General features: G+C 32.9%; 2 protein-coding genes across 5 annotated transcripts in view; one reads left to right on the top strand and one right to left on the bottom strand.

Moving 5' to 3' along the window:
* LOC112048652 (phosphatidylinositol 4-kinase alpha) overlaps positions 1-13,005 on the bottom strand; it is a 49,105-nt gene extending 36,100 nt beyond the window's left edge. For all 3 annotated transcript variants that reach the window (XM_024086282.2, XM_052882786.1, XM_024086283.2), the window contains exons 1-6: positions 12,808-13,005; positions 11,548-11,758; positions 4,373-5,094; positions 4,034-4,147; positions 2,553-2,730; positions 401-501 (exon numbers count right to left, since the gene is read on the bottom strand). In XM_024086282.2, the coding sequence (XP_023942050.1) occupies positions 401-501; positions 2,553-2,730; positions 4,034-4,147; positions 4,373-5,094; positions 11,548-11,758; positions 12,808-12,891 (1,410 nt within the window). In that variant the 5' untranslated portion in view covers positions 12,892-13,005. The remainder of the gene's footprint in view (positions 1-400; positions 502-2,552; positions 2,731-4,033; positions 4,148-4,372; positions 5,095-11,547; positions 11,759-12,807) is intronic.
* LOC112048653 (uncharacterized) lies at positions 6,560-10,844 on the top strand. Of its 2 annotated transcripts, none has more exons than XM_024086284.2 (8): positions 6,560-6,721; positions 7,071-7,098; positions 7,501-7,530; positions 8,141-8,161; positions 8,593-8,643; positions 9,650-9,685; positions 10,194-10,262; positions 10,748-10,844. In XM_024086284.2, the coding sequence occupies exons 1-7, from the start codon at positions 6,671-6,673 to the stop codon at positions 10,232-10,234; spliced, it is 258 nt and encodes an 85-aa protein (XP_023942052.1). In that variant the 5' UTR covers positions 6,560-6,670; the 3' UTR covers positions 10,235-10,262; positions 10,748-10,844. The 2 variants fall into 2 exon arrangements, with proteins under 2 accessions (XP_023942052.1, XP_023942053.1); XM_024086285.2 differs by having other exon boundaries at positions 6,566-6,721; positions 8,593-8,637.
* Positions 13,006-13,408: the final 403 nt, after the last annotated feature.

Genomic DNA, 13,408 nt, shown 5'->3' with positions numbered 1-13,408 from the left:
TAATAGGTTATATTATAAAATTTTATTATATATAGGTTATTGAATTGAATTATAATATTATTGAAGTTTGATTAGCAAGTAAATTTAAAAAAAGACCTCCTAACAATACTTTTTGGAACTAATATAAAAAAAACACATTTATTTCGATCATTTTTGTTCTATCAGTTATACTCATGTCGTAAATTTTAGGAGACACATTAAAAAAAACATGTTTATATAAGTCATCAATAAATTTTATACTAATCTGAATGTTTTAACAACAACGCAACAGGATTATTTCTAACGATCGACAATGAAATTACAAAAATTTAAAATTTAACGTCCAAAAAGGAGGAGATTCTATGAGTAATTATTTTCAGTATAAAGTTCTGTCTGTGAATAAATTACATTAGATACTTACTTCAAGACACACCATAAGTAACGGCATATGGGCCAATATTAATTTGTGATTGTGATTAGAGTTTATCTTCTCCGTCAACCTTCCGCAAAGGGAATCGGCTCCTAGAAGAAATTTTTTATACATCAAAAATCAGCGTTTTCCAACATATAAGTCAACATGCTGCCTACAAACTATTAAAAACAACGCACAAATCTTCATTCGATGATAAAAATGTGACTATAACAAGCAGTCAGACAAGCCGCAAACAAAATCATTGTTTTGTTTTGGTAAATAATGAACTGTTCCTGGTAGAAAAAAAATAGTTATAAAATATCCAGTAGGCCTAAGTTAAGCACCTCGTCATATTTCGAGACGAGAGAAAAGAAAAAAAATATCGCTGTCTCAGCGATATTTCAATTCTGCCGCTATAGGTCGATAGTGTATTTAAATATTTTTCTCTCCACGAGATATTGTCGCTTTTATGGCCTAAATGTACATTTGGTTTTGTTTCATATGACGAAATTGTTAGTAGCAATCATTACAAATATCATGAAGTTAGTCATAAATTAAATTACAATGATTTAAAGGAAATTTTGGAAATTACAAACGACAAAAATTACAGTTACAGTTACAGTTTTTTTACATCTTAACGTCTTTTACAAAATATAATATAAGTCTGTACACGAGGATTCTTCTGAACACATTGCGTAAACTCTCGAATTTACATATCGATTTTCACTGAAGTACATTCGGATCGAAGTGATGAACGCCAAAAAGGCATGCATTTTTTAGGGTATATATGTATAACATGACATTTTTCGAAACATTAAAAATGATTTTTTTAATTGCTACCAATTTTTTTTTATTTTTCTTCATGATTAAAGGACCGAGACAGACCTATCAAGGATATTTTATATTTACTTAAGGCGATTTTTTGCGTATACTAACATCATTGAACTTCAACTCTGCATCAGTGTGGATCAATATAAAAGGTAGCGCATATCTGTTGATAGAATTTTTAATATCTTTACTTATTTGCCATTTACGTTCAAGGTCAGCTACATACAATATTACTTTGACGCCAGATATGTGCCGGCCTTAGGAAATGTTACAATGGACATGGAGGTTAGTAACAAGGGGTAACCCTCAAACCTTACTTGAGCTATACCTATTAATATAGTTAGTGCGTTTAATAGAGCCGGGACGTCATAATCGTCGCCAACTGCAAATCATTATAAACGCTACTTAATATACAAATTCAGTTGTTATTCTTATTATTTTTTATTGAGAATGAATACAATAAGAAATTTAAGCTAACTTATCCTAATAACTATACAAATCATGCCCACGTGGAATGGTGGACAGAATAAATTGCCGCGTTGGACAGCCAGGTTGATCCTTTGTGCAAAAATCGCAATATAGATTTCTTAAGACGAAATATCTCGGCATTCCATGGATTCACCGTGCGGGTGGCAGGTCCATCGTGTGGCAGAGAGAAAATACCGAGCAGACCCCGGACTTGTGACCAATGGTGTAGGGTTCCTTGACGGTTAACTAACACCCCCCCTGTTTTTCTCCCTGCCTGGCCAAATTTGGTAAGATCCTACCCAAGTAGCTTTGGATACCCTTCCTAATATACGAGTAGAACTTGTTGCCGTTCTAGTGAGGCCAAGTTCTTTAAGCAAGTTATAGAGAGATTTAGTAGAAATTGAATTGTTCCGTAGATCAAAAAACATTGAAATCTACACGAAACGACAAGTCGACACGAAACGAGAACAAAATTGAACACTTCTACATTTTTATGCAAACCTTTATTCATATTGTTCGTTTATATTAAACATATCGATTGAGCTGAAATGCTTGGATAAAGGTCAGCTAAGTGACGTCATTACAAATCTAATATGGCGGTTAATTTATTTTTATACCCCAGAGATACATACGGATATAAATTGGAAAAGTTCGTTGAGAAAAATGACTAAAATAATTAAAATTTTCAAAGCTCAACAAACTAATACATTCAAAAAGCCTTTTTCTAAAAACAACTTGAATTTGAAAGTTCGGTAAAAACTGCAACGATGTTTAGAATAGTATCTGGCGGTAACATCGAATTCCACGTTTTTAACCATTTTCTAATATATCATTAAATGTCATTATAACAAATTGTGTTATATACCTGTTTCATCACCAATCGCCCACACAAGAAGGTCGACACAGGCCGAATTTGCCATGACATTCACTTTAAACTTGTTCACAGTAGCAAAATTACTCTCTCTATCCTCTTTCTCAGACGCATCGTGATGTCGGCTTTGTAGCTCAGTCTGGCCGCTCAGAAATAGGCATTTCACGAATTCCTGCCAACGAATTATTTGTTTGACCACCATAGAATATATAGCTAGGCAAATTCGTTCTTAACACTCCCGATGGTCCGCGCAGGCCGGGAGGGGGGTAGCGATGTCCCGCGCGCTCAACTTCATACCCGCGCAGTACTTCCCCCTGCCCCGCGTGCACGACCTCATACCCGCCCAGTCTACCCCTCCCGTCGCCCGCATGTCATAGGAGTGTCACCAACGAACTTGCCAAGCTATAGCTATAACATTTAAGACATTGGGTCATAGTCTTTATACTTATTGATGTACGTAAACAGTGTATTTCTTACTGGACTACGGCAAAACCAACAATTTACTTGGTAATTCATTAAACACTTTAATACAAGATGACACACAGTGACAGTCATATTCCAAGGGTAGAAAAGGGAACTTTTTTCTGCATAAAAGGTACTATTATGTAGGTATTTATCTTTCTGAGAACGTGTAACTATGCAACATTTATAAAAAATCTAGTTTACACAAGAAAATCGCATTTATGATGTTACTGGAAAATACTGAACCGATTTTGATGAATCAGTCAGAATCATAATCGTTAGATTTATTATATTGTTTTGCTCCCGAAAAACTATCATTTTTGAAAAAAAATTCCATATTTGGATTACGTTAATATTCAAAAACTGGAACTACAGGTAATAGCGAAAACTCAGTCTTTTGAAAAATTAATTTCCTTTTTATGTTTTAAATTAAGTTAATAATAATCAAAAATATTGAAAAACTAGCAGGTTTTATTTTAAGTACCTTACAGCTACAGTTTATTTTTACATACAAATACGAGTACATACTACCTACATATAAAAAAACGTGAGTAAAATGTAAGAAAGATATTAACTACGTGGGATATATACTGGAAAAAGGAATAGTACAAATAATATAATGAAAAATACATACTTGAAATATTATTTCAGCTTTTACCTGAATAACTTTCGCCCCCTCAAGATGATGGTAAAATAGAGTTGAAAAAAATAAGGTTATGTTTCGAAATTGTGAAGAACTTTCAAGAAAAGAATAACATAAAATATTAATAATATAATAAAAATATGAAATATAACAAGAAGAAAGAAAAGTCCTTAGAATAAAACATAGGTATGGTATAGAAGGAATATATTGATCGTCACTAAAAATGTTTTGAAACTATTTTCAAAATATCAAAATATGAGTAAAGGGAATTAAGTAAAGTATTCTATTTTTTATATGATTATAATAATTGAGTATGATGCAGACTACAATATAAGTAGAAAAAATAATATAATAAAACTAATCTACTTACTTGCACATCTTTGGTGAATGGTCCAGGTAAATCTTTTTGGTGTTGTAAAATATCTCTCAAAAGAGTCACCATAACTAAATTTAAAGTCTCCGAGAACGATTTGTATGGAAACACCTGAAAGGATAAGTACTTAGTTAATTAATATTGATTTATACGACAATTAGTTATTACTATTAATTGGGAAATAATCAAACTCTTTAATGCAAGATGACCTTTACACAGTGCCAGTCATACTCCCAAAGGTAGAAAAGTAACTAGTAAGTGTACTTTTACTAGTTACTAGAATCACAAGTGTCTTCCGGGAATTAAATAACTATACCTCCATTACTTAATACATACCTGTATTTGTCCAGATGCAAATATATCCTCGGCTTCCTCATCCAAAAACGCCAACAGATCTTTGGTCAACAATTTCTTCGCCAGCGAGAGAATCGACTGGAGATACGTCACGTAGAACTGCACACTAATCCTTTTCTCTGGCGACTCCGAATACCTCATGTACGGAAACTGGTTGAAACTCGATCCGAACTTGTGAAAGAAATACGTCGTAGGATCGTAGGGAACCGAATTGTAGCTGTGGAAGGATCCTCGCTTTAGAGTACCTCCAGTACTGTCTATAGTGTCGTTACCGTTTTCAATAATAATCTCATTATTCGGGTTGAGATTCCCAGATAAAGACCTGGGTATAATCGGCCTGAACTGATTGAACTTTCTCTTCTTATCCAAAGTGGAATATTCGAAACTGGGCTCTGGTTCTTTAGTTTTTACAGGACTGCTCGGCTGAGGGAATAACCGGCACAATAAAGGTGGCTCAACAGTCGCAAATCGCCCCATAGATCTTGCTAGACCTATTAAAATTGGTAGCGTGCTTTTGCACAATTGCAACTTGGAGACCGCGAGGTAGTCCTTGCTCTCGTGGCAGTTGTTTATGATCTTTGTCAAGTTGGACATGAGTTCGATTTGTGCTGTGATAATCTCCTCGCGGAGGTTGGGCTGTTTCCTGGCAACGTCAGAGAGGAGCGTGTTGAGACAGAAGCTGAATTTTTCAGACATTGGAATTCCTGAAATTAAAAACGTAAAGCACTGTAATGTGATTGAATTTCAAAATAATGTGTGGCGGTTCCCTGTCAGGAACGAAGTTTTTTTTATAATTAAATATTCAATTATAAATTACATACACAACGAGCAACGAACGAACCAAGGTATCTTGTAAGACAATGCATTGTGAACCCAAGTAATCTTACGTAGATATGTATAGGAAAGTTTGTATCGAGACAATTACATAAAACCTCCAATATGTTACCACATTCACGCAAAAAAAAATATTAAGAGAAACATTGTACTTAATTAGTTTGCAAATCTAACTCCTGTACTCTCTGTTACCCTGGTAATGTATAACGCTTTCTGCTAAAAAGTGTCGTTCCAAAAAATGTAAATGGGTTGACAATAGCTATTATTCTAGCTATTGACTTATCTACCGTCGATTAAGGCCTATGAGGCGAGATAAATAAAGCAAACAAACAACAATCCTTCAAGAGTTTAAAAATAAACCTTTAATATGCCACAAAAACGCCGGAAAATTCCAATGTCTGTGTACTAAAATAAAATGTTGATATCAAAATAACTACTTAACTATAATAATTTCTAAAAACACGTAATGTCATTGGGCGGAACTGACTCATTTCATGTTAATGACACAAAAAGATTATCTGCACATCAACTATGTGAATAAAAACGTGTAAATATTATGAATAATTGTTTCTAACAACTACACGAGGCCTATGACTAAAAAATAACTTGTAGGTCTGTCTGTGCATACTGTTAAAGTTGATCCAATAAGAAAAATCAATATAAAAATTGAAGCTAAAATCAAATCAAATTTTGTTATTACTCGCAGACTTTTGACCCAGAAGTTTTAAAAAGTCAAGTCTGTCTCTACCATCAATTCAGAAAGAAGACTCTACACATAGAGATAATATAAGAAGAGATGAGATAATACTAGGACTATTCATGGTTGCCAAATCAAGGATAGAATTTTTAAAATGGGTATCCTTAAATTTTAAGTATTTGAATTATTTCCATCAAGCAGAAACAACTTAGGACAAATTGATTAGATTTTATTTTACTAGATTAGTTCTTTACCAGGATAAATTGAGGAATAAGATACGATATGGTATAGAATTAAATTTCAGTAACTAGCCAAGTTATAATAAATACTGGCTGCCATATTTGTTTCTTAGGGAAAAGGGGTTATTAAGGAAATCAATTTATGTAGTTTCTTCAGTCTCTGTTAGGTTTAGGTGATTTACATTCATAAAATGATACCAAACAAAGCATACAAACTTTAAACACAGCGAGGCTACTATGAGCATTGAAACTAACAGCGCATGTATTGAAAGACATGTGCATTTGTTAGCAATTTATAAAAATGTTTAACTGACCATGTAATAATGGGTTACATTACAACATTCTAGAGTACACATAAATGGTCAGTATTAAATGCTCACAACAAACCCCCCCCTCGCCCCTCTACTACTACTATTTATATGAATTTATACTGTCCCATATTATGTGACACTTCATTGTTTTGTCGACAAGCGTTCGTGGACTGTATTAAGTTTTCTTTAACGGTCAAAGATGTTGAAATTTTTAACTGCAACGATTTTAGCTTTAATGCTTATTGGCAGTGTAAGTTTTTTTTTTGGAAATTTTAATTTTAATTTTGATTTATATTCGTATCTATGTGACTCGAGAATGTCTAGAGAATGTCTATAAGGCCTGATACTTTGAAATTTTGAATTATGGTTAAGATTAAAAATATGGTGTAATGTACATAATATCTCTGCTTTCAATTTGCCAAGTTTTACATTTAATTTCAAGGATATTCTAAATCAAATTTATTGTATTTTATCGGCTTTTAAAAACTCAAGTTTATTTTAGTGACTCTATTACCGATTAAAATAGCAGAATTTACTAAAAGCAGAGCGGCAAGCAGATTCTTCTCAACAATGCTAAAATAATTAAACTTTAATTACAGATTGAACACGCTTCCGCACAAGGGGACGGTGAGATTTTTCATTGTATTTAATTTATTTAAATCTGAGTAAAAGTAGTTTAAAATAACGATTTAAAGTAGTTTAAATCGTTATCAACCCATATACGGCTAACTGCTGAGCTCAAGTCTCCTCTCAGAATGAGAGGGGGAGGGGAGAAACTTAAATATACTCATAAGTATATGTTCCTTGTGAATAATTCTATCTAAAATGAAAACCACATTAAAATTCTTTGCGTAATTTAAGAGCTAAGCGTACAAACGTTGGGAAGAAACGTTGCTAAGATAATACACATTTATTTAATTTAAATATTACTATACTAAAATTATATACCTTTTTAAAGTATAGACAAGGGAGTCCGGAGTATGACTAGGTATATAAAACTCAATGTAATATAAATTGTACTTTTTTCAGCTGGCGCGAACGGTGGCGGCGGATTTGGTGGTAAGAATGTTTTAATTATTATTATTAACAATAATTGGTTATCAATAAGATACATAGTAGGTATCAATTTATGAAAGCAGCTGTTGTTTCAATCTGCTTCACTTCACATATGAACCTTATGCAGGCTGCTCTGTAAACCTAGTGCTAGCCACTCACCATTCAATAAGTCCACGTGCCTGCAGCGCAAACAGGAGGACATCCGATAAAACATAAACCTTCTTGCAGTCGGGTAAAAACTGATCGTGTGACATTATACAGAATATGAGCTTATTAGATGGTGAGTGGCTAGCATGCGTCATCGACATATATCGTGAAAAGAAGACATATTTTCGACCAATAAAGGCCTCCCTGTCCCATCTCTTTCGCTTCAACACAAAGAAAGAGAGAGCAATAGTTTGGACTCTATCACTATTTTTCAACATGAGAGTCTCTCTCTTCTCAAGATATCGAGGTGCGGATTTTAGGCCTACTGGTGATTGTAGTATGCCGACCAAAAAATTGTATCAATTCAAAATCTATTCAAAAGGTTCATATAATAAATCATCTATCATGTACACCTATTGTAAAGATGATTTAGTTGTTGTTTATTCAATTATAGTTTTTTTTACAGGTAGCGCGGGATTTTCAGTAGGTAAGCACATGGGTGACTAAATACTGCAAGTTTATAAGACTGATAGAGGTACCAGACCAGTAACAGTAAACCTAACTGTACAGTAGAGACTAAGCAGTTTATAAGTTAAACTAGTGCACTAAGTCTTATTTTTCAATGGTAAATATCTAAGCTAATCATAGCACTCGTGCGTCTGCTGTTGGTTGTTATCGTCCATGTTCGGAGCCCTAAGGTCTCGTCGCGATAGCAGTCTTTGTTGTTGTCGTGATCAAAATCTTAACGTCAAACATTAACGTCTATACTTCATAAGGTTTCAATCGGCGTTTAGTCGCTTTTCAGCGCAACAAAACGTTGATATGATTTCAAAAAGGTTGTAGAACTGTACCTCCATCAATCTTACAATCTCTAATACTGCTTAATAATAGTAGCTAAGTAATTTCCCCCCTTTCCAGGTGCGGGTGGTGGTGCGGGTGGCCAAGGAGGTGGTGGGGCTGGAGGTAATGGTAATAACTTATTAATAAATATAAATAAAATTGAAGTCTGTCTATGACTTCAAAACAACAATGTTTAAAACACAATCAAGTTTTTAGTAATTATCATCTGTCAGTTTTTTTGTCTGGGTGGTCTGTGTATGAACCAATTTAAATGGGACTTTCTTCTTTATACAGGAGGTTATTGAGCAACATATAGGCTAAGTAATAATACAAATTAATAATAATCACGATATAATTTCGTGTCAAAGATTTATACATAAATCCTAAATCAGACAGATCCGCTGGCTTTTAGTAACTCATTTGGCTGGGTTTCTGCCAGCAAGTTGGTTATTGTAAAAGGTAAAGTTTGCGAGTTTGAAGGGGTAATCTCCGGATACCACTAACATGCAATATGATATGCTTCCCTACTGAAAATATATTCTAGAACAGTGATTCCTAAAGTGGTCTATATCAACCCTCTATGACAAACTGCAAGGGGTCTATGTCAGCGAAAAAAAATTTGGGGGTCCATTAAATGAAAACGGTTTTCCACGTTAGTGGATCATAACATATACACTGATAGTACCTATTTTTTACATCATATTATCTTTTAATATCAAAACATGTAAACATTTAAATAAAAAAACACAACTTGAAATAATTAAACTGTATTCCAAATATCTTAATAATCATTTTTAAACAAACCATTACTTTATTAGATGGATAAAACATTAGACAACAACTCCCCAACCAAACCTCAGAACAAAACCATAATCATTAATGAACAGCACAGATTAAAATATTTAACTCAATAAAATAATTAAAAATCTAACAAACATAAACATTATTTTAAAAGTAACTATGAAGTAAAAAATTTGTTATATATGTTTATAAAATTGTGTAAGTTGTAGGATACAGAAAATCAATATCAAATAAGTAGGGGGTCTATCCAACACAGAAAACCATGGCAAGGGGTCTACGACACAAAAAAGTTTGAGAAACTCTGTTCTAGACTAATAAATATTTTACTTTGCAGCTGGCGGCGAAGCGGGAGCTGGGTTCAGTATGGGCGGTAATGATAAAATTTTTGTAACTTGTATAACAACTCTTTTAATAACATCTTTTGTACACTAGTAGAATACCAGATATTTTATATTAATGTTTATAAAATTAGAATATGAATCAGAATAAATTAAAATTAATAATTATTATTATTCAAATAAGTGTCATTACATTACTTATATTAATATAACTCATAATTAATAAGTTTTATAACTATACTAAGGTGTGATGTGCGCTGTTTGCCAACAAACAAAATAGAATTGAAGATAGAAAATGCATGTCATTTCATAAGTTATTTATATTAAATTATGTATTGCTTTTTTATAAAATGTTATTCAACATATAATTAACATATTGTTCTAAGCTTCTTGATCAAATTTAAATTTTAATTAATTTCTAAAATTTAAGTGTTATCATTATATTGACTAGTGATTTATATCTTCACTTATTATTGATATATCTTATTATTGAGTAAGGCTTCAGTATAATTTAATTTCGAAAAATGTGTTTTATTTCAGCCGGAGCTGGAGGTCAAGCAGGAGCTGGCGGCGGAAAATGAAAATAAAATATGATCCTGTCAAGCTTTAGTCAGTATCATTTAAAATATATTTAATAGACTTTCAAAAATCTTTTAGATCTTTGTTCTATAGAAAAGATTTTTTATACTCTATTAAATAGATATGTATTTAAAAAAAATATATGGGTTAGTTATGCCATTTATATTTATAGTTCTAACAGCAGCATGGCTTATCTGATCTGGATAAAATTTAGAGATAGATTATAGCAATAGCACATAGGCTACTTGGATATTCTATCTCAAATATACTAGCTGTGCCTTGTGATTTCTAGTATAAAAACACAGCTATTAAGACATAATTATAATTATACAGACATATAATTATTATAGTAAATAGATTATATAGAATATATTAAAATTTGTTTAATAATTAACTTAAACTTCAAATAAAATACAATAAATTGTTACATGTTTCAATTTGATTTGTCTATAACTAAAATTTTCTGAAATAACTGGCTTAATAAATCATTTAATTTCTTTCATTCCTTATTTCAGGTTAATTCTACACTGATTTACTTCACAAGGACATCATACATCAGTTCAATTAAATTGTTTAAACTTTGTAACATGAAAAATAAAACATTTCATTTTGTCTGTCTAGTTTCTTAATGTCTCATTATTGCTATAACAAGTAACTAAACTAAGTGACTATTCATCAAACCTAGGTAGAGCTTTTATTAAATTGGTACATATTTCAGTTAGGCCAATAGTGTACCTTTCCTGTATAGACTGTAATTTGAAAAAGTAAAGCAACTGCTTTACTTCTCAGCAGAATCTGCTTTACAAACTGGTGGTAGAGGTACAACTCACTGACAGACTTACTTTTTTTCAAAAGTGGTTGTATAAAAAGCCTACTTGAATTAATTGAATTAGAGTTTCCTTATCCTAATCAGCCGATAGACGTCCACTGCTAGACATAGGCCTCTTGCATGTACCTCCAAGCACAACAATCTCAAACCGCCAGCATCTAGGGGCTCCCTGCAACTCGCTTGATATCCTCAGTCCACCTAGTGGGGGGTCGACCAACACTGCGCCTTCCAGTGCGGGGTCGCCAATCCAGCACCTTGGGCCCCAACATCCATTGGCTCTTCAAACTATGTAGCCTGCCCATTTGAGTTTGAGTTTATATTTACCTAAGTCAAGCTACTTGTATGAAACATTTAAGTTTTTCTTTCCTCAGAAAATTCGAACTAAAGGCCCAGAGTTGGAATACTGCTGAAGGCTGAGCCATGCAGTGGCCCTCAAAATATGATCAAATTATAATAAAATATGATTTAAAGAAAAAAAATACTTACGATCTCCATTTTTTACTCTATACATTGGCTCTTCAAACTGGGCATTAGAGAGACCTTTAAGTACTTTCAGGAAGTATGGCAACAATTTGTCCTGATGTTGAAGACCGCTCTGCAAGAAGTATAGGCCCAGAGCTATACTGGCTTCTTGACTGCGAGGTGTCACAACTATACTGGAGCTGACTTGTGGACACAGCATAAATAATGTGTTCACCTGAAATTGTATAAAACATAATGAAAATAATCCTCACAGAACCCTCTAGGACATCTCACACACATAATTCTCTAGGATTTTATGTTATTCATACATATCTATAAAACTATAATTTATAAAAGCAAAAGGTCACTCATCACAAAATAATGAAAATTGCTTAACATAGAAAGTTGAAAGTTGCCAAGGAGACAGTTTATAGTTAGTAGATGTCTTACTAAGAAAAGATTTTGCATTTGCAAGAGGATCTGATTAGAAGATTTAAGGTAGATGAAATCACAGGCATATTTTATTCATTAATACAGTCCACCAGGATTGAATAGTGTGGTTGTAAATTTAAATTTTTGATTCAGAACCCGCTTTGACAAATTTCATTTATCTTTTAATTTTGTAGTCAATTTTTTTGGAGCTTTAGCCACTGAAACGATTATAACTTCCTATATAACTTGAAGCACTCTATCATGATGGTGTAAATTAAAGAGCACCTTGCATCCAACTAGCAAGTGTCTTGCATCTCCTATGTTAAGTGCAATCATACTAGCTTGCTCCTCAGTAATTTACCAGAATACTAAATCTCTCGGAGAGAGATTTTGAAGGTAAACTAAATATTTTTTATGTGAAATACCTACACTCAGTGTTGATTTATACTTCTATAAGTGACTATAACTGGTATATGAATCTTTGCTTGAACACACTCCAAATAAATAAATTAGGTAGCTAAACAATAGAGATGTTTTAAGATAAAATTAGTATAATGAAAGGATCTAAGGTTTTAGATGAAGCTAATTAAAGCTTCATTTTAAAAAGACTTTTGAAAAAAGAGGCGGAATAACTGACCCTGAATTATGAAAATGACGATATCAGCTTATGTCATTTTTTTGATGTGATGAGATCATACTATTATCATAATTATGGAGAAGTTTTCCTAGTTTCCTCAACACTGAAGCATGCATGAAACTTTATACGTTCAAAAATATATCAATGTTCAAGTTACGAGCTAAATTTCATAACAAAATAACAAACAGGACCGCAATCGATGTTTTGCAACTCACCTTTTCCCATGGCGTTGGGTTGATACAGGACAGACATCGTGCCAAATGCTGCACGGTCTGCCTGAAGAAGTCGTTTTCATCCATTTTTCGACGTGTTTCCTTTCAATATTGTATCATTTTCTAATTTGCGAAATTAGATAAAACAAATCACCCGACGTTCACTCATTTCGCCAACTTTGACAATTTGACATTGACACATTTTCGAGTTTGATATGACAGTGACAGCAGTATGACAGTTTGAGAGTAACACAGACCCATTAAATAGATCGTCTAAAAACTAAACTATTGGAAATGTATTTTTTTCGGCACTCATTTTTATTACAGAAAAAAACATTAAAAATGAAAATAAATAGTGCTTTATCACTCGAGTAAAGATTTTCTTAGAACCTTTCAGAATCCTCTATCTACGGCCGTGGCTAACAGTGCGAATATGAGGCCAAAGAATTCGAAAGCAATCCTAAGGGTAAGGATAGAGGAATTTATGACGATCTTCATCCACGGCTGAATTGTCGTACTGTACTCTCTTATATTCCATAAATTATTCACTGATGGTAAACGGTAATCCCCTCCATAAATTTATATTTTTAAGCAAATCACTAAT

The sequence above is a fragment of the Bicyclus anynana genome, chromosome 8 (assembly GCF_947172395.1).
Source record: "Bicyclus anynana chromosome 8, ilBicAnyn1.1, whole genome shotgun sequence".
Lineage (NCBI taxonomy): Eukaryota > Metazoa > Arthropoda > Insecta > Lepidoptera > Nymphalidae > Bicyclus > Bicyclus anynana.
Note: the sequence above shows the minus strand (reverse complement) of the source record. Positions and strands in the feature narration are given on the sequence as shown.

Bases quoted from the DNA above. Each gene is read 5' to 3' on its own strand.
- LOC112048653 (XM_024086284.2), top strand. From the start codon at position 6,671: ATGTTGAAATTTTTAACTGCAACGATTTTAGCTTTAATGCTTATTGGC. The intron at 6,722-7,070 runs GTAAGTTTTTTT...CTTTAATTACAG, and splicing joins CTTTAATGCTTATTGGCAGT to ATTGAACACGCTTCCGCACA. The intron at 7,099-7,500 runs GTGAGATTTTTC...TACTTTTTTCAG, and splicing joins CGCTTCCGCACAAGGGGACG to CTGGCGCGAACGGTGGCGGC.